The 27,387-nt window shown below is 39.7% G+C and overlaps 2 protein-coding genes across 2 annotated transcripts; both read right to left on the reverse strand.

Annotated features, from left to right (window-relative positions):
- Positions 1 to 227: 227 nt before the first annotated feature.
- Positions 228 to 7,905, reverse strand: LOC127355062 (aminoacyl tRNA synthase complex-interacting multifunctional protein 1-like). The gene is made up of 4 exons (XM_051385537.1): positions 7,477 to 7,905; positions 5,319 to 5,521; positions 3,763 to 3,931; positions 228 to 2,626 (listed from the first exon to the last, which is right to left on the reverse strand). Exons 1-4 carry the CDS (start codon positions 7,874 to 7,876, stop codon positions 2,460 to 2,462), a joined length of 939 nt encoding a protein of 312 aa, XP_051241497.1. The 5' UTR covers positions 7,877 to 7,905; the 3' UTR covers positions 228 to 2,459.
- A 1,585-nt stretch (positions 7,906 to 9,490) lies between these two features.
- On the reverse strand, positions 9,491 to 26,471 carry rnf150a (ring finger protein 150a). Its single transcript, XM_051386720.1, has 7 exons — positions 25,804 to 26,471; positions 18,320 to 18,570; positions 17,238 to 17,309; positions 16,958 to 17,040; positions 16,733 to 16,829; positions 16,373 to 16,586; positions 9,491 to 13,940 (listed from the first exon to the last, which is right to left on the reverse strand). Exons 1-7 carry the CDS (start codon positions 26,255 to 26,257, stop codon positions 13,822 to 13,824), a joined length of 1,290 nt encoding a protein of 429 aa, XP_051242680.1. The 5' UTR covers positions 26,258 to 26,471; the 3' UTR covers positions 9,491 to 13,821.
- Positions 26,472 to 27,387: the final 916 nt, after the last annotated feature.

Below are 27,387 nucleotides of genomic sequence, written 5' to 3' on the forward strand. Positions count from 1 at the left end.
GGGTGTGTTTTGCGTCAATGTATTGTCGTTTCCTAATTTGTCAGGTATTTAATTGACCTAATAAGACGTAAACATTCATCCTCAGTTATTTTATTCATATTTTTTAAAGAATGTTCTCTATACACTCCTATTCTAAAGACACAAACACCGTTTGTCAGGTTAAATTATTGGAAAATGTGAGTATTTCCCATTTTATGGAATGGTGCTGCCATAAAATGAATGGAGTCTTGGGTTTAAAGATTTTATTTATTTAGTGCAAACAGTTAATAATGTATATATATGACACTGTATACACCAGGACTCATACTGTTCGTTTTTTTTTTCTTTAGTGGTGCATATTACCAAACAATTCTGTAATGAATCTAATCACCACACATTTATTGCCAGATGGATGAAATAGGGATCGGGGCTGCTGCCCACTTTGCCTGGTTGTGTAATATATCATTATATTATTATACTAGATGAAAGTGATAATAGAAAAGATTAGGAGCATGTATGACTAAATACCAAACACTATGAGAGTATGACATAGAGAGAATAGAGAGTTTCGTTGGGTTTCCTGCACTTTTCAAAAACAGGATGCAGGACGAGGGGGAGCAGCACTTTATTCACAAGTTGACTCACATCAACCGAAACACGGCTTCAGGTGGTTGTTAACAAACTTTCCCCTCCTGTAAACCGCTTCAAGTCAACAGGCAGTGCACTTGCAGAACTCACTCCACCACAGCAGTTGTTATTAAAGATGAAGGGACAGAAATGAGTGATTTACAGTACCTCCACTAACTCCAGTATGATTTCCTCTCTGGGTTTGTACATGGCTAGATTGAACTGTAGGTGAGTGGGTGGGGAGAAGGGAGAAGGGAGGGCCCCTTTAATATTAAAGTTCTATTAATGTCCGCCTGTAGTATTAGTCAACATGTACATTAGTCAACAGAAAAAAACCTGTAGTGTCGAAGTGAATGCTTATAGATCAATAGGGTCTTTACAGTCAGACTGATACGTCCTTTTAATGGGAAATTCGTAAACTGGATTTTTTTCTGGTATGTTACTTACCAGCCTACGAAATACCATTCCCTCTCAAACCAGTAACATTGTGCCTCAGACCAACTGTTCCACTTCCTAGTTCCTGAATCACATCCCCATTCTTTATGAGCAGTTTTCAGCTCTTCCTTTAAAATAAAAAAGGGAAGAAGAACTTTGTTTTTCTTCTCAGGTCATTTAATGGACTTGCTAGGAAAAAAAAAAAAAAAGAAGACCCACAAAACCCAAGAAACCCCTTCAAATGATTAATAGGCTTACCAATATAATAAATGGAAGCCACAGAACTGTCTCATGGAGTAGGACATATAGAAGCTAAGGTTTAACTTACATGTACAATATATAGAGTAACAATGAGCAACTAGAGGGGCATACGCAGAGCCAGACCCCCTCCAAGGACAATAGTCCAGTATTCTGTGATATGCAAATGTTTTTTTTCTTTTTTCACAAAAGTGAAAATTTTCACGAAAGTGAAAAATAATTAGTGTGTCCGCCCTGTGATTTGGATCAAATGGGTTCTTCCTTGGGCCATGCTACACCCAAGTTTCATCAAAACCAAGCCAGTAGTTTTTCTGTAATCCTGCTGACACCAAAAACAAAACCTCCTTTTCTGAGCTAATAACAAGATGGACATTTCAGAACCGTCAGATTTCCAGAGATTCCTGGTAAGATACAGATTAAGATAAAAGCAGGATCATCTGGATCTCAGATATAATACTGTAATCCTTCAAATAAAAACTTTCCACATGCAGATACATAATGCACTGACTTACTTCCATCATTAGCCAGCTCAGAGAACTGTAATAACAAAGAACTGACCGTACATAAATATGTAATATTCAATAATGTAAAAGTCTCAAATTACTAATTTCAAAAGTAATTTCTCTACTCATTTTCATACTGTCAAAAGAAAGTAAACCTGTTCAGTGTCCCTTTTTCAAGGGGACTTCACCACTGTTGAGTTTCATCCACGCTTCAGTGGAAATGACCGCTGTGGCGTCACGGGAAAGCTTTTATATTTTATCAAATATTTCCCAACTAAAAAGGGATTCTTTTCACCAGGCTGGGTATGACTGTGTTCCGTATGTTCTCATGTCTCTCCATACACTTACTGTACATTATCATGGTTACGGTGGCGCTCTCCTTTGGCCAAATACAGAACTTCAGACTTTCATAATGATAATGGTTATGTTCCTGTCCATCCAACAGAGGGCAACATACTCTTCACTATCACCTTCCTTACAGTAGAAAGGCATGTGAAAACTCAAACATGACCATCCATGTGATTGTTGCACATGTCCCTCCAAAACCATGGGCATTAATGCATTGCTTCCACTCTTCTGGGGAGGCTCTCCACAACATTTTGGATCCTGTCTGGCTGCAGGGATTTGCACTGAGCTATTTCGAGCAGCTCTGTTAGATTATTTGATTTCAGTGTCGCTCATGGTTTGGGCTTTGCACACTCCCTTGCTGACAACTTCAAAGGCAGCTCCCTTGTAGAATGCCACACACTGGCCGTCCGTGCGTAGGTCTGGCTGAATCTGCTCCCACACCTTCCTCTTGGGGTTCAGCTCTTTGTCCGGTTCACCTGCAATCAACAAACCAGTTTGAAGCATTAGAAGAACCGTCTTTGTTATCCACTCATCCATCACAAATGCAGGCTAACTGGGTCCAGGAAATTGTAAACGTCCTTGCATAACCCCCGAGTGAGAACAGCAAAACCGTGTTGCCTCCCATCTCCTGGAAAGGCTTTCCACAAGATTATGAAAACTGGCAGCAAGGATTTGCTCCCATTCAGCCATAAGAATTAGGGTTTGGCAATAATGTCTGGCTCCAGTCAGCGTTCCCAGTCCACCCAAAAGGTGTTTGAGAGTGTTGGAGAAAGACAGTTTTTAAAATGGACCTCGCATTGTGCACATGTTTAAACAGGAAAGAGCTTTTTTTCCCCAAAAAACTTTTGCCACAAAGTTGGAAGCACACTGCGCCCTATACTATCACCATTGTTGTTTTCTGGCAACAGGAAGGTTCAACAAGATCATGCATTCTGTGGAAAATTCTTTTAGTAGGCTAAACTCAGTGACATTCATTCATTCACACATCAAGTCACTCACTTATATTATTATAATTAGAGCCTGACATATATGGTATGGGATCATTGAGACTGATACTGATTTTAGAGTGAGAAAAATCTCAGTGATGACCAATACAGCATCTGATATTGTAAATTTTTAAGCTTGAATAAAAAGTAGACCTTTTCTATGCGGATCTTCCACTGATTTTGCACAGATATAACTCTACAATAAGGTACTCAGAAGGCTGCTTTCTTAAACAACTAAGAATATTTGAGTTAAATATTCTTTAACATGATAAATAATTTAACATGTACATTGCCAACCATCCTGCTTCTTCTTGACATCACTGAGTTGCTTCTTCTACTCTATGTTGCTTGCCACAATATTGTATATCACAGCGCACTCTGCTGGATAAACTTTGCACCAGAATATTACCACAAGCACCGGGGGAAAAAAAGGTATCATATCGGCATATTGCATTACACCGATACAATACCAATATGTCTGGATTAAACCAATATCAGCCAACAGATATCGGTCAGGCTTGAATTATAGTCTTCGTAGTGTCTGATTGGTTGGAAATGGTTGTTGGATTTAAGTTTGATGCTAATGATTAATCTGTTTTAAAGTTGCAGTAATCAGGTCATGGTACCTGGGAAGCCCTGGAAAGTGACTCTGTCCCCTGGTACTGCTCCACTTGGAGGATCAAGGATTTCAACCCTGTCTGGTGAGCTGGCACACATGACCATAGCCTGGGACACCACTCCTCTCATCTTTGCTGGTTTTAGGTTACAAAGCAGGACTGCCAAGCGATTCTGTATCTGCATGGGGGACAGAAGATTAAATGTTTACAGCCCATATTCCCTGAACAATAGACAACATGTTATAACCCAGTTTACATGAGGTAAACCAGAAACAACTAGAACTGATATTCATATGGTTAGCCTACACCAATTCCAATCCCTTAATTCAAAACTACTGTCTGAGGTTTATGGGTTGTGTGTCTCATGAATAAGAGACTTCTGTGGCTTACAAAAATGTAAAAGACCACAGGCAGCTTGAGCTTGAGAAGAGCTGAGAAGTGAAATACAACATTTCATGTAATATGTTCCAGATATTTGAAAATAATGCCAATAATAATCAATAATAATCACATTGGTTGAGCTACCCTTTTTAATGGACCTTGCTTTGTGCTGGGGGTGTGTGTGTGTGTGTGTGTGTGTGTGTGTGTGTGATGTTGAAACAGGAAAGGGCCTGGCTGCTGCTGGCGTATTGTCTTAGATGTAGACAGGAAATCTTAATGTTACAGTATATAATAACTGCCATTGTATGCTGTAAAAACTAAAAAGGGGCCCAAAACCATGCAAAACAGACTAAGACCAAAAGTAGTATTATGTGGAAGTATTATGTGGACTATCAGCACTCCAACACCATCAACAGTTTAAAGAAACTAATCTCTAATATTTGTCTTTGTCCATGGAAATGTTGCCTCTTCCAAATGTTTTTCTGAGGTTTTACAGCTTCTGGCAAAGTCAGACAGTGTTTTGCACAGATGATCTCAGCAAGCATGTGTTTTGATTTAAATGACACACTATGTGCCCACATACTTTTGGTTGTGTTGGGGCTGTGTTTTTGTGGTTTGGAGTAAGCAATTTAAAAAAAAAGGAGATAAACCATACAAATGTTGTTTTATGGCCTGCATCCAAATTTGAGGCATCAGTTTAGGGAAGTGCTGTTATTGTTTCAACATGACAATTCCTTGAAAACAAAGAGCCTGCCTGCACACAGCCCTGACTTCAGTCCCACTGAATCCTTTTAGGACGGACTGGAACGCCGACTGTGAGCCTCGTCTTTCCAAACCAGTGTCTGATCTTGCTAATGCTTCTGTGGCTGAATGGGAGCAAAATCCCTGCAGCCAGGTTCCACAATCCTGTCGAAAGCTTCCCCCCCCCAAAAAAGGGAGGCTGTTAGAGCGAGTGAGTGAGTGTAATGTTCAGGTGTCCACATATGTTTGGCCATGTCAGCCATAAAGGTTGAATATTGTTGGGTTTGAGCTGTTAGTGTAGAGACCTTGGCTTCTGGAAAATTGTTAGAAAATGAAAGTGAAATGAAAATGAAGTTGAAGCTGTAATAAATCCATATAAAAAACCCCATGATAGTCAAGAAATTCCATAACTACACATTCATTATATAAGAGTAATACTGCACCTGGTCAACCGGTATGTGCCTAGCTAGCTCGCTGACCACTGTCCTGGGAGCAGCCTCTCCAACATCAACCTGCTGCACATAAACACCGTCGGTCTCTGGAAGCTGCCGAGTTGCGATTATACGTCCAACGCGCAGGTCCAGTCGAGACACATCCACTTTGGCTTCATCTTCATCTGCCTGCTTCGTCTCTGCTTTCCCCCCTCCTGGCGTCAAAGAAATAGATTATAAATACAGCCGTATTAATGTTTATTAGATTTTCAATAATATACAGATTGGTTAATAACTTGAAAGATAAACAAGCATTATGCAACTTTTCATAAGCTTCTTCCAGTGATGATCCACAGAGGATTTGGTAGCAATCGGACCTACGGTTTAGGAGAAGATGTCAAAAATTCTAAATGACAGAAAATCTAGTTTCCGCCCCGTCAGGACTTGAACCCCTAATAATCGTGTAAACAAACTCAAGATGGATTCTCTCCCTCCCTCCCTCCCTTTCCTGTCTGTCTGTCTCAAGGGATCCCTGTCAAATTAAAAGGCATAACACCCCCACAATGCAACTAAATGTAGTTGAGATTATACAAAATGTTCAAAAACGCTACAATACAAAAATATTCATTCAAAAATACAATAGACAATGTGCTTCCAACTTTCGACATGACAGCAAAGCCAATTCCATGAAGAAATGGGTTTCTCAGTTTATTGTGGAAGAGCTTGACTGAACTGCACAGAGCCCTGACCTCAACTCTGGCTAACATTGGGATGAACTCGAACGCAGACTGTGAGCCAGATCTTATCGCCAAAAATCAGTACCTGACCCCACTAATGCGCTTGTGACTAAATGGGAGAAAATCCCTGCTCCCGAGTTCCAAAACCCTGTGGAAAAGCCTTCAAGGAGAGTGGAGGCAGAATATCAATACAATGCTTATGGAATGAGGCCCAAAGTGAAAGAAATGTTTGTTTTTCCTAGTTTCCCTATTTTCTCCCACAAGAGCCCAAAGTTTAGATTCAAATGCAAATCGACAGACTCTGACACCCACACCAGCTATGACATTTTTACAAATGCCAAGCAACAAGGCTGGATTAACAACCAGGCAATGTCCCAAGTTCACTGCATATCAGTGGTTTCTAGTAATTTAATCAACTGCAGGTTTGTTAAGGAATTAGCACCACAAAAAGAACAACATCAACAAAGACAGGACTGCATTAATTGAGCAGCTAGAAACAAGAAATGTTTGACATTTGCGCTTAAAAAGGTGACAAAAAAACTTTACATAAAAGTTGTGTTTAATTTAATTACCACAAACTAACAGAGCAACCAGGTATTAAAAAGGTATTAAAGGGTCAATAAGATGTTTTGCAGACTGTTTAATCCAGCCAAGCCAGGCAACATCCAAACAAAGTCTCCATGAAATGAACAGGATTGGGAAGTAATCCACTACAGTTACAGAATTTACCTTGAATTTCCTTCGGGATAAATAAAGTATCTATCTATCTATCTAAAAATTTATCATATCGCCAGATTCTTGCCAATACATACGGCCTAATCTGATAACAACTACATTTAGAAAAAAATGGGATTTTTAGCAGGATTACAATTTTAAAAATGAATCTTTTCTTTGTGTAGAAGACACATTTCTGAAAATAAAAATCTTTGTTTCTATTTTCTGTTCTAAGGTTACATTTTCCTTATGGAATACACTTACATCCATACTTCTTGATATTTTTCTCATGTCTTCCGCATATTTAATATTGAGGTAATCCAAAAATAAAAGAAAGTAATCAAGTAATTACTTTTAATAGTGATACCTGCATTAGGTTACCGACTACACTTTTTAAAAAGGTAATTAGTAATTATATCAGATTACATTTTAAAAGTTACCCCTTCCAAAACCTTGGAGTTTCTCTAGAGTGCATAATGTGATTTTTAAAAATGTTTGCTTGAGCTTTGGGTCAGTTATAAACCTGTTAATGCTCCTGTGGTTGAATGGGAGCAAATCTCTGCAGCTGGGTCCCAAAAACTCCTGAGGAAACAAGAGCAGCTGGAGGGAGAGAGCGCACAGTCACAATGCTCTGCAGTCACATATAGGTGTAACGCTGCCAAAAGTATGTGGACAGGGGCGAGTGTTGAACCTCTCATTCCCGACCCTCCTGAACTCACCTACGGGCTTGTTGTAAGTGGATACTCGGCCACGGAAGCCCATTTCGCGGAGCTCTCGGCGGACGGTCCTGGAGCTCACGCTGGCCCCGGAGGCGGTCTGAAACTCGGTGGTGAGAGCTTCAACCGAGGGCAAACAATTTCCCAGCGCCACTTTCTCCAGCACTTGACGGTCCTCCTCTTTGAGCTTGTGCGGTCGGCCGCTCCGGGGCAGAGCCGTCGTTATTCCTCCGCGTTTCCACTTCAAAATCACCGCGCTCACGGTGGACCGAGGCAGGTTCAGCAGGGCGGAAATCTCCCGGACAGACTTTTTACACATGTGGCATCCGACGACAGTACCGCGCTGAAAGTCACTGAGCTCCTCACGACGACCCATCTTATCGCAGGGGTTTGGAGACTGCATCTCGCACTGATTTCTCACCTCCGCCTCCTTTTCTTCCCTCTCCCTTCTGCTGTGGTTTTAAATGCCACTGGCCTCATCACTGCCCTCCACAGGATTAGATTAGAAAAAAAGAGAATTGGTTCTCAACCTTTTTCCTTAAGGGACCCGTTTTTATCATTGAGAAAACTGACTTATTCACTGACTAAGTGACCTATTTCTTAATGGACATTTCATATCAAAACTGTATGAACCCAAACAATGAACTCAGTAACAGCAATAAGTTTGTGTAAAACGAGATATTTGGATGAATTTTGAGCAGATTATTTCCTGTTTAGGGAACTTTTTATACAATCTGTCTGAATTGTGTATTTTTTCATTTTATTTTAACAGTCTTTCATAATTAATAGCAGGGGCGTTTCAAGAGGCTGGTGCCACCCATTAAATCTGATGGGCCACCCCTAGTGCCACCCCACTATAATTATCCTCTTCCATTACACACTAACTCACTGAGGCTGTAGTGGGCTCCTTTTTAAAGCTAGAAAGATCGTATGAAACTAGATGGACTAACGCATCCATTGGTACCAACCATGTCATGCCAGATAAAGGAGCTAAGTAATGCGCCAAAGTTAGGCTAAATTTTGGTGAAAAACTGGCATGACCAATTTCAAAGTGATCCCTTGACTTACCTCAAGATATCTGAATGAAAATGGGTTCTATGGGTAACAACTACTACTACCTACTTTATGCTAATCTCAGGCAGTTTTTGGGCAAAAAAACATTCAGTTTTTTGCATGTGGTACCTACGTGTTATTTTTGCCTAGTGTATTTGAATATTTCAGCAGACTCGGTCCCTAAACAACAATATTGGAATTGCATAAATTGGGAAAGAATATAAAGTTGGGACATATACTTTCTGTATAAGTCAGTGCCCCTCTTGTGCCACCCCATTTTAAAAAGTCTGGAAACACTCCTGATTTTTCTGAGGCTTTCTTTTTTTTGACAGATTTAGTGTTTTTTTTGTCCCTGGAGCTTGGTCATTGTTAGATTAGACAATTTACTTTTTTCACATTCACTTTTCCTCCTCCTCCTTCTCCTCTTTCTGTCTTAGTTTCAAGGGTTTCAAACGATCTGAAAGCTGCATGCTGCCACCTACTGTTACAACATGACTTTATGTTGTGCTTTTCTACTGTACGTACAGTATTAAACTGGTTTCCAGACTATATTTAAACTATATGTATTTAGTGTCACAGTCAGGAAACACTTCACATTCTTTCCATGCAAAAACCCTTCATTGCCTGCAGGAAAAATAAACCCTGACCTATTCACAGAGAGCTGAAAGCATAGATCATAACAACCAGGGGTGGATCTAGAGAAATATGCATCGGGTGGCCAGAGGGTTGCATGTTATGTTATTATTATTATAATGGGCTTTATTCTGGTTCCCTCAGTTCCACTCAAACACCACAAGCTCTGATAGTGTTCATTACCAGTGTTCTTTATGTAGCAAAACACTCTTTATTGAGCTTATGTAAAACAACAAAGTTGAAAAAACCTGATTCAAATTTATTATAACTCACAATCATTGACATTCCTACACGTGCATCATGGTACAAAAAAAAGGACAGACACTGCTAATCATATTTAGAATTCTTTTATATAACAAAATAGCAATGCTGTTATTTCTGCTGGGTATAGTGTACAATATATTGATATCCCCCCCCCCAATCACCCCACATATACACAAGAGTACAGATAGAAGATCACAACATTATACAATAAGCAACAACTTAATCATGTGCCACGTTCAACACTGTAGCCCTCTTTCTCAAAAGCTGTACATAAAAAAAGACTTTCTCAAGTCGTTCAGCATAGCCGCTCCCCATCCACTGGAGGGTTAAAGTGCAATAGAGGAAAATTTACATTAACAGAAGAAAACACGTGACAAGGTGACAATGAAATACACAAAAGCTTTGATTAACTACCGATAACAAAACTACTGTATGTTGGGCCATGCTTTATTTTACAGGTCTATAATTTCTGAATAAATGTTGAATACTCAACATCATTTGGTGCTAATTATAAGGAAATATAGAGAGCATTCAATTGATGCATTCACTTCAATTAAATCCATTTAACCTGGAGAGGCTTTTAGTCCGCTAATTACTAGGTGTTATACTGTGACAATATTTATTGGTGGATGTGTTTTGTGCTTATTTAATATGCAGTGTATATGACTTTTACAAGATTGTGTTTTATTCCATTTTTTTTTTTTTTTTACATCTAGCCAAGGACTCCGGCTCATTTACGTTTTTCAGTTGATAAATGACAGCAGTCCCTGTCAGATAAACAAATAAAAATACATTTATAATAAATGAATACATATGGAGAATAAAGTTATTAACAATGTATGAAGGTTTATGAATATTTAGTTTGAGCTTTTCTTTTAAAAACATTTCTACTTTCCCCAAAATTAGCACCAAATTACAAAGTTCCTTCCAGGATCCTTGTTGGAAATGATTAGGAAATTACAGACACATAAAATAAAGTGTTACTTAATGTTGCAGGTACAATTAGGAACAACAACCCTACTTCATAAGTACACTGAATGCCATTACATGGAGTACACTAAGGTCTTTTGTGTCTTAAAATTATTTTGAATTCTATTTATTCCTACAAGAGTTGTTATTGAAACACTGTAAACAGACAAAACTGAAAGATGTCCTTATAGCTTATTATTATATTAATAATATATATATTTTATCATTATTATAGTTGCTCCGTGAAAAGAAGGCCTTAATCCAGCTTTAGACAAACTCGCTCTCTCAGGCAGTATACAACTAGAATCAAGAGATCTGGTACGAAAACGGATGTGCTTTGCTTTATCTTGTTGCTACGCCGACCAAACAAATGGTCAGAAAGAGAGTTTTGTTATGTTTTTGTGCTCATGATTGAAGACTCATGAATTCAAAGCGTGGGCCGGTAAGAACAAACAAGAAAGACGAGGAGAGATATTGATGTTTTTGGGCGTTTCTGTCTCATGTATTGTGCTGTCTCAATATCCATGTGAGTTGATGTATTATACAGGAGGCTTAAAAAGGTCCAGAATAGACTGACTGAGACTTAAACATCTGTATCTACAGTGTGCTGGCAAGAATCACAATCATCCTTTACTTTCATATCCACAATGCCAAAGATGTATAGCTAGAAGTAAACCAGGCTTTTTATCAAACCAACTGTTACCACGTGTATTGTCTAATAGATAGTGTATGAAAATGTACATTCATGAGTGCTTCCTACCACACGTCAGTCATGCTGAAATTTTAGGTTACATGTAGAACTGCTCAGTATGTGCTAATGACAGTTAAATATAAAGTGAGGTAATGTGAAAACTGTCAAGCTTTTTCCCAACTGCAGGCATTATTTCACAGAGCCAAAATATTCTTACTTTACTATGGTTATCTCTAGAAAGTGTTGTCTTAAGCCATTACAATGAAGAACATACAGTCTCACAAAACGCTTAAAGAAACTTAACATGTTTTCTAAAACCAACGCTTTCATGAAACGCCAAAACATTTACCCCTACATTCAATGATCCTTCAATTATTGACCCAAACTGGGATGTGTGCACATGTGTGTGTTATATAACAGAGTCCCAGGACATGGAAACTATGACTGGAAGTGAAAAAACCCCAGTTAAATTCCACTGGCCCCATCGACACAGTCAGCGGGTCTGTGCTTCATCAGTGTGCAAGTCTACAGGAATGTGAGAGGACACAGATCCAGTCGAGTATTGGATCCTACTGACCTTGCTCAATATGAAATGACTGAAAAACGTATTATAAGGTGATTGACTGGACTACAACAGAACACAAGAAGGGGAAAAGTAGAATAATTAATTCTGCTACAAACTGTAAGAGATGATGAATGCAGGTTAACAGTCAGCATCGTCATGGGAGTCTAAGAGTACGTTCACACTAAGCTGGCTAAAGCTGGTCTGTCCTCTCACCTTGAAAACTGAGCTGTAACTGCAACTGTGACAACTGTGATGGCAATAAACTCCAAATAAAATGCTAATCAAAATGAGAGGATTTCCTATATGACTCAAATTTGCAGCTTAACTCCAAGTTACACCTCTACATCCAATTTACAGTTGAAAGCTATTTAAAAACTTGTGTGGTCACCTTCTTTATTCTTGGGCTTTTACGTGGGGTTAATGTTAAGCCACCAGAGGGCGTTGTACCCTTGAACATATATATGAAAAAATTATATAAAGGGCTCTTTTCAACTCATCAGAGTAACTGCCAGTCGAACCCATTTCTGAGCACATGTTGGCTGTGATGAGGTTTGTCGTTTGCTGACAGAGGATGAAGAATAGGCAATGTTGTTGTGTTTTTGTGTGGAGATCTTTGTGAAAACCACTTACCCCGACAACACTAGGCTGCATACGTGTCATTTTCTAAAATAAGCCAGCTTAGTGTGGATGTAGTCCAAGCAAAACTTTTCACTGATTCCATAGTTGTAAACATTTTCATGCTCTAAGCTTTTCATGCCTTAAAAAAATCCCATGCTTGGAGCTTCAAATTCCTCAAAGAACATCCAGACCATTTTAAATTCAGCTTATTTGTCAGGCAAGGCATAGCTCCTTCATTGTCCACCAAAAACAGTCTCTCTCCCTCTTTCAACTGGCGTAAGCCTCGTGTTATTACTTCAGTTTCATGAACACATTCACTGTCATTCCAGTCTGTCTGACAGCCAAGGGAATCAGTGTGCATGAAATACAACTACTGTGTTTAAAGTGCTACTGATAATCTTGGCACAAAGACTTGTTGACTTATTTATATTGGCTGGCTTGACAAGTGTAGGAAGTTTGTCTCCAGGATGTGCACACTGCCAGTATTTGGTAGTGACAACTGCTATTGCCAGCTGTATTTAGCAGCAGTGTTAACACAGATATGGACATTTCCCTCCTGACCAACAGCAGGGAGCGATCACCAGCGCCATGTGTTGTGATAACTTGTAAATCAGCAGCAGTTTCAGTAGGGCAGTGGGTGACATCACTTCAAACTGCTTGTGGCAAGCTACGATTGTCAAATGTGAGGACAGAAATATCTCCCTTGTGTTTGGTTACTTCCTCTCAACAACAGGAATATTCAGTTGGTAAAAGTTACAAACGAAGGTCTCACAAAATTAGAAAATCTGAAATTACAGCATAATGTGTGCATACATATTCCAACTCCTTAAATATCACAGGACCACATGAACTTAAAGAAACTTCAAGTTTTTCAAGGGATAATAACATGTACCCATGTCTGAAGTTGAAAAAATTGCTGGTGGGAATTCACACCAACTGTTAGGGACAGAGAACAAATTGCTGATATAGGCTCTCTTACGTGCTATATATCCATCACATCAATAAAACTTACTTCTGGAATATGTTGGCAGTGATCTCGTACCAAGAAATCAAACAATCTGCACTTTTTCTTAATAATAATTAATGCTTTAATCTGGCATTAAGGAGGCCCTGCTGCTCCTGTGCTCATATTGTGTCCAGCAGCAGGTTTAGGTTGCCAGAGTGAGGAGAAACTAATTCAGCCTTCTCAGTACTGTGAAGAGCTACAACATTGCATTTCAGATGCTAGGTTTAAGGATGTGAAAAGATTATATGGACAAAAACTGGGTCACCACAATGTGAGAGCTGTGATTGGCTGTCTGGTCACCATGGCAGTCAAACCAACAAAATGGTGAGGTGTGACTGCTAGAAAACGAGCAAGCAACATGTCTACAGATGCAGTAAAGACAGAACTGGATGTTTTTTGTGCTGCTATGTTGTATTGCTCAATTGCCCATCTTCTGAGAAGTCACTTCCTCCAGGGGCCAAAGACGTGGCGAGTATCTAGGGGCCCCCGGTCACTCGGTCCTGCTCTCGTCCTGGTGAATCATGCTTTTTTTTCTCAGCTTCGATTGGCTCAGGATTTCGCCACCTCACATTCCTGCTCTGTGGACACGTCGACCTCAGAAATGCCTACCTCCACGCCCGTCATGATAGAAGTGTCCGAATCGCTGCTGAGTGGAGGCTGGTGCTCACCTGTGCGGGGGGGGGACACAACAGGGAGGTAATTTATTACAGATCACTGTGGGATGGAGTTATATACCAGGGACAATATTCTATTGTCAAGTCCTTTAAAGAAGGTTGATTTCTTTGGGTTTATGTCATTGTGACTTAGACCTGCACTAACACTATTTTTTTTTTACCACTTGGGGGCAGTGTGGAAACAAGTTGTAAACACAACATTGACATATCATCACCTGAAGCTTTCACTCCACTAAAGAGACAAAATATTATATAAAACCAACATAAATGCCAAATTTCCATCATGTTTTTGTTTGTTCGAGTGCAACTGGCCATTAGCTGTTTATCTAGACTCATAATAATCACAAAGTCATAGTGAATGGAAATGTGGATATATTTGCATTTTCTGGAATCTCGTTTAAAATTCGGATGGAAACAGCAGCAGATTTTTCATCCTGCCCTCTAGTGTGGCATTTCATTATAGCTATAAATACTTTTGCCTTCAGATGTGGTCAGACAACACGGACAATACAAACTAGTTTGTTTTGAATATTCGGACACCTTTAGCCTGCCAGAATGTTAGCTTTGACTGGACTTTTTTTTTTTTTACATGAAATGCAAACTGTTGATCCCCACCTCCCCATCTCTTACTAAGAAGGATTTTATGCAGATCATGCAGTCTATGAAAGGGACCCTAGGAGGAATTACTACAAAGACAAATAACTGGAACAACAGACAGAAGCCAAAAAGTCCCACATTTCACCAACAAATCAGGTCTTTTTCTGGGACCCTGATTCCAACACACACCGACCCAGTTAATGACTCTGGAAAGAGTGATTGGGGCATTACCATTAACAACAGCGTTCATTATTCTGGCTAGGGACGCAACACAATCTGCGCTCCATCACTGCCAACCCAAAGCAGCAGAAACCCTGACAGATCGGCTTGTTCATCTCATGCTAACTGCCTGTCAGTGACATCGTCTTCGTTAGCTCAATAGTGCTGTGACATGTGACAAATCACATCTAATTTACATGCTAATTAGTCTTGAGGAGAAAACCTGCTTGTGGCAACTGCACAAAAGTAAAAATTATTCTTTGTGCGAGGTCTTCTTTTGAGAAGAGTCCCCTTTAGGCAAATTAGAAAGTACTACATTACTAACATTCAGTATTTAGGAGAACAAATACTATGCTTACAATTTTACCTCTCAGTTGTGCCATCACATAAAAAATGAAACCACTCCCATGGAAGCAGAATGGAGCACAACATGCACATGATGTTGTAGCTAAAACAAATTACTAGGTCTGAAAAATCTTATTTTCTCTGTTAACTGTTTAGTCTTTAATTGTCAAAAAAGACTCTTAAAATTGCTTAGACCCTTCAAAAGTCTTCAAGATGCTTGTTTTAACCAATTAACAATCCAAACGTTTATAGTAATATATTACATATCGGTATATATAGTGCATAAAAATATGTGTGAAATAACTTGCATTGTTCCCCAAAAGTTTTCATCTATCTTGCCTTCATCAGCGTTTGTGTCTGATGTTTCTGGTTTCTGCAGAAGTTAGTTTTAATTAGTCACGTGACTTATAAATACAAGGTTTTCAAAACAGAACTACAATCATTTCTCAAAATTGTATTTACAAAATACATCCTCCATCCACCCATACAATAGGTGCTGGGACTCAAAACATTTAAAACTCTGGCTTCATTCCTGTTCTGGGGTGATGTTTTGGCTTCAGATGCTTAATGGCTGCAAAAACACATGTATGAGCATGTGCATGCACTCACTATAAGGGGCTGATAACTAGCAGATGTTGCAGTTGTAAACGTTTCAGTGTTTGCATAAGGTGCTTAAAGATATGTATAACATTTCCACATTAAAATGTCTATAAATACTAGACCTATGTTTGTATATTTTGTTGAGTTATGTACCTGCTTTATCCCAAATGTTTTTTGTTGCTGGTTTGATGTGAGAGACCCTCTAGCAGCAAAAATGACATATTGTATGTTTAAATGTACAACATACTTTAACAGCTATGTGAGTGTATGTGGGTTAGGTTGTGACTTCCTGAAAAGGGAACACTATTCTTACCCTCTTGTATTGCACAAGAGGACCTGAATGGGGAACAATGACCAGGTGGCTGCTGGCCTCATTTAGACCTCAGAATAAACCATTCAACCCTCTAATGACAAAACCGACAAAAGGGGTGTAAAACCAGAACGAGCACACTGTTACAAAAGCTGGTTTCCTCTGTGGGATGGAGGACAGAAAATCTTGTTTCATCTGCAGAATTTTCCAATGCCCCAAACTATTTTCAAGCACAGAACACACGGAGCAGGTGGTGACAACTTTGTGTGGATTCAAATTGAATGTCCCAACTTTCCAGCCTAGCTATATGTCAGAAAGTCAGTTCATTAACTCTGTGTTAGAAATGCGTACTCACTGCTGGCAATGATGCGGCTCTCCTCTCCTGTCTGAGGTTCTGTCTCTGCGTTAGGGTGGAGCTGCTGAAGGATCATTGCTCTTCCAGCTGGATCCAGAACCACCGAGCTCTCGTTAACTGTGATTTCACTCGCTCCACTGATGGGGTTGGTGGGTGGACCCCCGACAGATGTCTCATAGTCTGGAGGAATATCGTCTGAACAGTCCGCGTTGAGCTGGAACATGCAAGATGTCTTTAAAAGGCACTCTCATGCATAGAATGAGGATTCATTACTTTAATGTTTTGCACTTTAGATTTAGATTAGTCAGTCAATAAAATGTTCTTAAAACTAAAATATGTATATATGTAAAAGGACCTTACTGGGATTCCCAACGCTTTGAGGATGTTCATTTTACACATGGGACACGTACGGTGGTCTTGCAGCCATGGGTCTACACAGTGCTTATGGAAGATGTGTCTGACCAAATAAGAAGGCAGTGCACAAATAAAACATGTGAAACTACAATGCAGTGAAATATCATGTTAAATAACACCTAGTTTTTAAGCTACAGTATGTACAACAAATATTAAGCACACGACCATTACCTGCATGGTAATATCCTTACAACATCATTGGGTTTATAACCTTCAATGCAAACTGCACAGTTGTCAAAGTCTGATTCAGTCTCCTAAAACACAGAACACAGGCAAGAAAGAAATAGAAGATATGCAAAATGACAGACAAATGAATTCTAAACTATAGCTATATAGCAAAAAAGTACAGTATAATTCAAATAAGGACAAAGACATTTATTTTAAATATACTTTAAACTTACTTTTTAGCTAAACATGCTTTAAAGTTTATGTGAAAGGGAACATCATTTACCTTATCTCCTTTCTTAATGGTGCGTACTTGCAGCTTACTGATGGCCTTTTTGGCAGCATCTCCCAAACGTCTCTGTAGACATAAAAAAAAAACTTTATCACAGACACCAGCAGGTTTTTAATAGTGGACAAAAAAAGAGTCAGTGACTCAGCAGTATGCAGGTATCACATTGGGTATTTGTCAGTTTAACATCCTCATATTTGTTTTACTGGAAATGAAAAGAGGAGAGCTGACATCGCCTACTGTGTGTTAATCAAACCGCAGTTAGAAAAGCAGAAAAATGACTACAAATGACAATGTACACCAGTTGCTTTTCATACAATGTGACATAAGAGATCATTAGATTAAAAGTATCTAACTTAAACTCTTGGTGGTTTTGAAAATGCTGCCAGGATGGGAGAAGCATGTTAATCTTTTACACAGGCAGCAATAAATTTGACACATTTATTACTATATTTATTTATTTTCCAGTTTCTCTGCATAAAAGAAAATGATGCTTGTTTAATAATAAAAAAAAACCCTAGCAAATATTGGAAGAACAGGTGGCGACAGATTGACAGAATTGACAGGCATGTGCAATAGTTATCAAACACACCTACATGCTTTAACGGCTTTACCTGACTGGGCTGCCTTGGGAATAAACTGAGAGCAGATTTGTTCAATATGGCTGAATTCAACACAAATCAACATAATTCAATGTAGAAAACGCAAACAATGGTTGTCATGGCACTGGCTCCTATCATAACAGGCACAATGACTGTCATTACAGACGTCACAAGAACGTCAGAGGCAGATATTCATAGAGTATTTGCACTGTTTGTTTAAACGGCCAGAAAGCTGAGTTGGTTGATGGTTCACTGGTTTGCCGCGTCTTCTCGGGCAGCTGTCATAATAACATTACAATTACAATTAGAGCTGCTAGTTGGGGCCTCTCCTTATAGCCTTACAGAGCCATCATCAGATGGAAAAATGCATGGGCCAATGAGACCACAGCACTACAGCACCGTTAGTATCCCTTTTAGACAGATACACATCAGCTTGTAGAGTTATACTCTGATTGGACAAGGAGCACACAGTCATACCTGGTTGCGGTCTCGTGCATTAGCGTAGCGGAACCTCTGGATATAGTAGAAGACGAGCCAGGCGAGGGAGATGATCATGAGAACGATGAAGGAGATGGATACAAACACCACCGACGTTCTGCTCACGTACTTCTGCAGGTTGCGGGTTCCTATGGTGATGTGCATCGTGACCGCAACGCGCTGCTCCAGCAAAGCCATAATCTCACGACCTTTAGGCTCTGGGATCATTATGGCCACAACATCGCCGGTACCTGCAGACACACACATACAACGCAGCAAGCGGCAGGTTAGACGTTTGGTGAATGAATCAAGGACATAGCTAAGTCACGTCCGCAGTATTGTGTCTGAGAATTCAAACCTTAATTGCATTGCAATCCTGGGACATTGGGAAATTATAACAGGCATTTTTCATTATTCTCTGACATTTTAAAGGTAAAAAGATCAATAAATTAATCCAAAAAAATTATATAATGCAAATTATCATTAACTGCTGCCTTAATGATGTCAAAATGTCATGACAAGAGGAAAAAAATTAATTAAAACCATATCAAATTTTGTTTTATTGGTTGGTAATTATGCAAAACAAGAGAAAGGCAATTAAGTAAGTAGACTGGCCGGCATCTAACCCTGGAATTTAAAGAATTATGGTTTAAAGCAGAGCACGGGTTAAAACTCAGGTCCTGGGAGCTTAGACAGGACAGTACAACTAAAGCCTCACTCTCTATGTAAGAGGCTTCCTGCAAGCAACCTTCTGTTGCTTTGCATGTTGTGCACAATGATGGCTTCTGCATTACAGAGTCACCAAGCATTTTTCAACTCCTACACCCGAAATGTCCAGGAGGGACACCGTGTTTACAGAATAGTATTTATTAATATTTTGGGGGGCTTTTTATGCCTTTATTTTGATAGGACAGGTAAAGATAGACATGAAAGAAAGAAGAGATGGTGGGCAACAGGTTGGAATTGAAACAGGGCCATGATACTGTGCGCCCACAGAATAGGATTTCTATGGGTTTCCATGATAGAAAACACTAGCTCCTAGCATTTGCATTAACTACTTCTCACCCTCTCAGCTAATGCCTCTCAACACTTCAGTCTCCTACGGTGATAGATAAGCTTTGCCTTCTGCCTCTAGAGTTAACAGACATCCAGTTCTTTATAGAAATGTTATTGCATGTTCTATATATACATATACATACATTCATGTATGTGTGTGTGTTGTTTTTTGTTCTGTAAATCAATCTGTTATTCTGCTATTCTATTATTTCAGCTCTGACGTACACACGCTTATCACTTAAGTACTGGTCCAAAAAAATCCAGTATCTCTCAGACTCTCTTCTGTATAGTTTATTTGAAGTTGTTTGTGATGAGGGCCTGACACATGGGACATGATGCTTAAATGACTCAGTAGTTTCTAGACACAATAAGGGAATAACAAAGCTCTTCTCTCAGCTGTACGGTGGCAGGTTGATGATTCCAGGAACTGCATCAACAGCCTTAGAAACTGTTACATCATATTCCTTCTGCCGCCTGTTTATGGCTGCATGGAGTCACAGTGGCTCCCCGTAGTGCTCCACTCCTTCTATCAGTCACCATAAACAGTGGCTTTACTCAACCTGCCATCACCAACAGCACCCGCTGTGCTGCCTGCCAGTTAGATTGCTGTTACAAATCCTCATGCTCTGCACTGATCTGCACGGAGCTATTTTGATATTATATTCTGTTGCAGCGGTACTGAAAGACTGAAATAAAATATGGTGTTTTTCAGAGGAGTTTAAGGCTTTACATACCACAGATATGTCACATTTTCCGGATGTAGCTGCAATGCATTATTGCTGCCATGCTTACTAATCCCTTTATGTAACAGGTTTGTTGTTAAATCTCCACAGCTGCTACATTTTATATGACCAGGGTTGAGAAATAAGACCAAAAAAAAAGTCTTTGAAACTATATTATTTCATGCATATGCAAGAATCAACACAAGTATCTATGAGTCTTGGTTAAAAGCTTAAATTATTGAAGGAACAGAATATGATTGTTTATTATTTTATTTTTTTTCAGAAGAAGTACATTCATTTTAAACAATTAAACCAATGCTTAAATTAACAATTTGTTAAGGGTATGATACAAAACACTTAATGTGTACCATCCTCTGCCAAAACCTACCTAAATCCCTACCCACCCACACCTACACAGAAATTCACTTGGCAATATCTCCACTGTAAACACAAAGGTTTATTCTTGTATTACGATGGCTGCTCCCTCAAAATGAGTTTATGTATGTTAGACCTTCTAAAGCAAACGCTGCTACAATGACAGAGAAAACAAAAGCTTGTGTTTGGACAGCAAACAGATGGTAATACACTGCTGAACCATAACGTCTATTCAGACTCTCACAAGCTGACACACTTCTTTATTTAAGTTTCTTCCTACAGAGACTGTTTTTCTCATTCATTGTTTTCATTTTGAGAATTTCTAAAATAAATGTTTTAAAATAGGGGAAATATATTATCTGTCTTCCCTAATAATACAAGTTAATTCTCAAGACCCTCTCACAACATAAGTGTATGCATGTTCGCTGTTTTGTAAACCTCTTTTTTTTAATGTGTGTACAGATACACACACTCCTGTTCTGGTTTTATATGGCCATATGGTGTGCAGGGCAAATCACTGTGATGTAACAACTGCCTTTGTAAACACAAGATAAATCGCGTTATCTCTTGTCAAAAGGCAAATGATGTTCAGACTCTGGAGAGTTTGAAAAACATGCCTGTATATGGCACGCTTCAGCCTCATAGCCAGCAGAAATAAAGAAAGGAATAACCAGGCATGTAAGATTTCCCTAAGCCTTGACTCTTATCTCTGTCTTCTGTTCGCTGTGACGCAGTCAGAGCGGACAAAAATAGCTGCTTCTAAAACAGGAGAGCAATGTCTGAGACTGAGGCTGAACTTGTGAAAAGATGTGGAATAAGAAATAAAGGAATAAATACTGAATGGGTTAAGTTAGTGGACACCACCTTGTTCATTTTATTAGCAGGCTTCTGGTCTGCCGCTGAGTGGATAACACTGAAGCACAGATTACTACAGAATTAACTGGTACACTTTTACCAGTTACACAAAGTAGGCTACACCGTGGCTTAATGCAAGTATAAACTGAAGAGTCGCTGACTGAAGGAACAGTTTGACATTTTGGGAAACTCGTTTATTTATTTTCATGGCAAGAGTTAAATAAGAAGGTTGTTGCCAGAGATAGGGTTGGGCAGTTGGATGATATATCAGCTTTTTGGCCCAGTTTTGCTAATTTTATGGTCTGCCTCCAAAGAATAGTAGCCGCTGTTCAGCGACGCAATACACACACTGAAGAATGAGTGAGAGGAAAAACAGCTGTAGAGCCAGAATATTTTCACATTGAACTCAGTTTTAGATGGTGTTTGACACCAGAGTTGGTGATTGCCAGAACAGTGGAAAGACTAATGAAGATAGTTTGGTGAGTTGCATTTGTTTCTTTCGAGTTTGAATAAAGTCTGTTTTGAAATGAGTTAGTTTGGTGAAAGAGAGAAACTTGAATTTCCACAACGGTTGCCGGTTGTTGGACTGACGGTGGCCAGACGTATAAATTTTAACATATCGCACCACCGTCATCTCATATCTGTGTGACAAAATGAAACTGAAGCAGCAGTTGGGTAGCATAGCTTAGCATAAAGACTGGAAACAAGGGGAAACAGCTAGCCTGGTTCTGTCTAATGTATAACATTAATTAACATGTTACATCTATGATTTATATACACACAAAAAACTGAAGTGTAAAAATGACACACTCTGGTTTTACGAGTTGATAAACCTTCAGTATCTGACCTGGCTTTATGATCCAGCATGACTCTGACACCACTCAGCCTTAAATGATGAAGACAGGCCATGAGAGGTTTCTAGCAACTGTGGATTTTACAGCCCGGCTGTGTTGGCTCTGGACAGGAAAGTGCTCCATTCTTTCTTTGGCAGCCTCACATTCAGTCAAACCCATTAAGACCTGTTCCTTTGTCACTGTACTCTCGGTTACCTTCCTCTTCTCTACAAGCTTTGTCATTACATCTCTCCTGGCTGCCGTTTCTGTCTCCTAAAGTATCTCAGTTTATATTTATGTCATGGTTCAAAGCAGGTCAAGTCTTTAAAATAGCCTGGTGCCTTTCATGTTTTGCTGCAGGTAACCTAGTGATGTGTACTGGACACTACTCCAAGAACGGAGGAGGAACAGAGGATGTTAATGATCAAATACTGTACAACAGACATGCTGGCAGACCCCTTACTCGAGTAAATATAGCAGGAGATTAATGGAAAATATTGTATTATAAGTGAAAGGCTTGCAAAAAGGTACAGAGGTATTAGCAGCAAACTGCATTTCAACCTGCGTAACTAGCCTTTTTTAACCATATTGGGGCCACACAACACTGACCTACATCATATTGTACATATTATCACCTCATGTTCTTGAGCTAAACATGTAAGCAAACAGCTTCCTTTTTACACAGGTAGAATACCAGGAAAAACATTAGCATTCATGCAAAGTTGTGCATCTGGCCACCTGATGAATGCCAAGTCCGCCATTCACCCTCTCTTAAGCTTTTCTTTGGTCTCCACTAACTCCTGAGGGAAATATCTGGCTCTTAAGCTGCTAAATCCTCCACTACGACCAACTGCTAGTCGCTAACATAGTCTGTCTGCTGTTTGGTGCTGAGCAGAGAGGGTTAATAATAGAAAGTATTTGCTGAAAACAGGTGTGTGCGGTAGGCGGAAACACAATTTCCGAGAGTGGCAAGAGTGAACCAAAACTTTTGCTGGCCTTGGAACAGTGAACAGCTTTGTAGAGCTGACTGCAACAACAGACTCTGGTGATGATGATTCTCTGTGAGTTCACAACTACTAGCAACACCTTTGACACGCGAAAAACGCCATCTAAAGCCAGTGTTTGGTTTGTACCTTCTGGCCTACTGTAGAAACATGATGGTTCAACATGGCAGACTCCATGGAAAGATTACAACGGCTGATTCTAAGATAACAAAAACACATCAATTCCTATTTTCAGGTGATTATACCTATGAATATTATATTCCATTTCTACCAATAGATCCTCCTAAATGTTACTCACTGGACTTATGAGCTGTTTGAAGAGAATTGTTTATGCTTTAACCGTCTGTCAGGGCGATTCTCCGAGACAAAACACTGAATTTGAGAAGAAGCTTTAAGGGCTTTACATAGAATTTAAATTATTTGCTTATTATGAAAAATGCCTGTGATACTTTGGTGGACCTTTTGGTTAAAAACATCTCACAGTCACTTGACCATTATGTCATCGGGTGTTTTACACTCTTTGTTTGAACATCTGTTTCTGTACAGATCCTTTTGTCAAACAGCCTTCATGCATTGTGCTGCTGTCTGGCACAGGGAGGGTGGCCGGAGTCAATTTTCAATGGAAATACAAGTCAAGTGTAAAACACAGTTCTGCTCACAGCTACTGTAGAAAGCCTGAAAGTCACATTTCATTTTAATAATAATAATAATAATAATAATAATAATAATAAAGTGTGCTTAAAATAGAATTAAGGGATGACATCAAGAGTTAAACTAAAACAAAAAGACTCTTTTACATGCTTTTTACATGCTTTAGGATAACTGTAGATCTATTACCAAACTAGAAAAAACAATAAATGTACTGTATCTATGCATGATAGCCAACCAACTATATATTAAATAAGTAGAGAGTAGCAATATAAGCAAGGAGACCACTTTACAAAGCAGAACCGGTATCTGAGCCCCTGGAGGTGTGTGCTTCTCTGATGAGGAGCACATAAACAATACACTGATTAGAGTTGGACTTCCAGGATCATTAAACCAATGAGGCGTCATTCAGAGTGTGTGGTTGTTTTTGTTTGATACAGTGGTGGCAGACGCTGGGGGGTAGTGTGTGTAAATTATGGCCAGAAATGTAAAGAATAACAAAGATATTGATATTGCGTTCATGAGAACAAGACGGAGGTCACACTGATCTCGACCCTTAGACTACCAAGATCTAATCTGTTTGGGGCACCAGGATAGCTCTGGGGTTGCTGAGCCTTACTGCAGCAACCATGAGTTCATCAACCTGTGGTCCTTTGTCATCCCCTCTCTCTTTTCCCTGCTTCCCCGTCGGCTGTCACTATCAATTAAAGGCAAAAAAAAGCCCAAAAATAAAGTCCATCCTTGAGTCCAAGTGGACAATAGTGTGTATTTTGAAGACATTCCCTCAAGGTGTTCCTGAGATACTGCATTCACAATCAGACGGACAATGTTCAGAGTGACTTTATAAGAAAAGCAACCTGAAACAAGAGCAGTGAGGGAGACAAAAATAGGATTTTAAATGTGAGGGTGACATGTCTCCCCTATCCCCAGTGGAAATGACCCCCTCAGCCATCGGCACTGCGCATCCTTTTACCTCAACAGCCCCTAGAATTCAATCTCCCCAGTGACATTATGAGCCTTCAAGTTCAACTAAACTTGGTTTTTGTCTAAGATTCCTAAAACATGACCACAGTTGTGTTCGTGACCTGCGCCTCTTACTTACTGGTCACAACAACAAAACACTGTCACCAACAGGTAGCGAACAAACGACTCTGCCTCCGACAAACAGGGAAAGGGAATGTGACACCTTAGGAACCTGATAGGTGAATCTGAGGTCCGTGTTTTCAGCACATTTTGTATGGATTATGTCAAAAGGTGTGTTGTTTACACAAGGTTTATTTACACATTTGAGTTCTTAAATATGTGTTCTGTGTATTGACACAGATCAGCTTTTGTGTTTGGGTTTTCGGTGTTTGATGTTCTTCTTAAGCCCACAGGTGAAACTGACAATGTGGCACCAATCGATATGTGTCTGTGGCCCCTAAATATGTTTTAGCAATGTCAAGTACCAAAAGCTAGCATCAAACGTGTCAGATTTGTGATCTTCTCCACTTATTCTTCAATTAGATAGCTCCTGATTGTCATCAAAAGTTTAGACAGTCTGGATGTCTGTGAAAAGACCAAAAGGTAACAGAGGGAAACATGTTCATATCACTCAAAGTACACTTGGACTCAGGTGTTACTAATATCAGACCTTTTAAATAATACAATCCAGGTGTTATAACATCATATCACAACATAACCTTCACACGTTGCACCCACATTTGAGAAACAGCTTCAGGAAGACCTACAGCCAGTCACAGGCAGTGGATCAGTGCATCTGCTTGGGAACTCAGTGCACTTTTCTACTTTACCAAGACTAGTTGTCTTGATTATTTAGCTGATTGCAGAACAGCTCTTGAACTTCAAGCAAAGAGGGTTGAAAACCATTAATCTTGGCCAGAGGTGCCCAACACTTAAGAAGCAACTGATTCTTATCCTCTCAGGCCTCCATCACACCACCGAGCACACTGTCAGAACTCCTCTTTTCAGGTGGACAGGTTGTCTCTTACCTTGATGGGGCATCGTTATGGTGTCGTTGGCACTGGGGGAGCCCACGTTGTAGATCACAACCGCAGAGGCGTTGTAGTTGGCAACGTTACGGATTTTCTCTCGGTATGTACAGTTCCCCGCAGCCACCAACGCCACCCAGGCGGTGTTGTGAGCCACAGGAGGGAACCTGATGTTGGGGTCGCACGCCTGTCTGTCCTGCAGGAGGGACGGCACCAGGACCGGACCCCCGGCTTCTTTCTTGGGCGAGTGCTCGCCATACCGACCGCACTCGGTTTTCTCCGTCTTGACCTCCGAAGTGACGGGGTCCAGGTAGGTGATGTTGACAAAAGCAGTGTACCACTCCTCTTTCTCCGCAACGGTGAAGTCCAGGCAGAGCAAGTGGACGAAACAAAACGACAGCAGCCACGTCGAGAGAGCCAGACTGCGGCAAGCTCGGATGAGGGACGGTGCCATTGTGCGGTGGGTTTTTTTTTTTTAAGGGGATGGGTGACGAGCTCAGGGTCTCCTCGCACCACGTCCCTCTTTTTCCCTCCCCCCTTTTTTTGTTTTGTTTTACAGGTTAAAGCATTAACCGTGCATAGCAAGCCAGAGCCGGACACCAGCCCCTCATAGACTCCCTGGGTGTCCTAGGAGTTTTGCGAGCTACGTGCGGGAGTCCACTACACACCACCACCTGCAGGAAAAGACGACGCTGTAAAGTGTTGTTGTTCCCCGTCAGCTGTTTGCCGTCCTCGCTCGGGATTGGCTCGCCGCTCGTTAGCACGTGACCTGGGGCGTGGACAAGGTGCGTCTGAGGCCCCGTGGCAATGTGGAGAAACTCAAAACAGTCATAAATCATGTGAAGCTCTGCCAATGAAAACATGCTTATACATTTGGCATTAACCGCAATGAACGCGGTTTGCACTGTTATTATTATTATTATTAGTATTATTATTATGTAATTAAATGCTGACGGAGGCGTGTGTTGTTTAGTTTGTTTTATTGTTATTATGTTGTTGATGTTAATATGTGGTGATTGATTTAGTATGGCTGCTACCTTGGCCAGGTCTTTCTTGTAAAATAGATTTTTTACAATTCAGGCTACACCATTCTTACAGTGTTTAATTAAATACATCAAAGTAAAAAAAAATAAAAAAAAATAATAAATAATCTAGTAAATTAATTATTATATTGTGTTATTTAAATTATAAATTCTAAAAAATTAAATTGCAAAATTAATTTTAAGAATCGTGATCTATTATCTATAACAGATTCACTATTAGATGTTTGTGAAGTGAAGTTGTTTTCATTGTCTATAAAATAACAATATTAGAGCTTTTCACAAAGCTGCTTGCCTCATGTGTACAAAGTGTACTGTGTCATGTTTGTCTATATAATTTGTTTTAATGCACAGTGATATAATAGGTTGCTTTGCCAAGTATAAAGAAACAATATTAAATTACTGATAAATAAACATTGGAAAATTATTCATTAACTATTAACCAGCTCATTAGTGAACAGACTACACATGATTGTGAAGTTGTAAAGCAGACACAACTGATATTTAAATAGTTTTGACTCACACTGGGGAGACCTAGAAGTAT

Source organism: Dicentrarchus labrax, unplaced genomic scaffold, assembly GCF_905237075.1.
Source record: "Dicentrarchus labrax unplaced genomic scaffold, dlabrax2021, whole genome shotgun sequence".
Taxonomy (NCBI): Eukaryota; Metazoa; Chordata; class Actinopteri; family Moronidae; genus Dicentrarchus; species Dicentrarchus labrax.

Excerpts from the sequence above, each read along its gene's own strand:
- LOC127355062 (XM_051385537.1), bottom strand. The coding sequence starts at position 7,876 with ATGCAGTCTCCAAACCCCTGCGATAAGATGGGTCGTCGTGAGGAGCTC. Across the intron at positions 5,522-7,476 it reads CACTTACAACAAGCCCGTAG|GAGGGGGGAAAGCAGAGACG; the intron begins GTGAGTTCAGGA and ends CTTTGACGCCAG. Across the intron at positions 2,627-3,762 it reads CACTTTCCAGGGCTTCCCAG|GTGAACCGGACAAAGAGCTG; the intron begins GTACCATGACCT and ends TGTTGATTGCAG.
- rnf150a (XM_051386720.1), bottom strand. The coding sequence starts at position 26,257 with ATGGCACCGTCCCTCATCCGAGCTTGCCGCAGTCTGGCTCTCTCGACG. Across the intron at positions 18,571-25,803 it reads CATAACGATGCCCCATCAAG|GTACCGGCGATGTTGTGGCC; the intron begins GTAAGAGACAAC and ends GTGTGTCTGCAG. Across the intron at positions 16,830-16,957 it reads GTAAGGATATTACCATGCAG|ACACATCTTCCATAAGCACT; the intron begins GTAATGGTCGTG and ends TTATTTGGTCAG.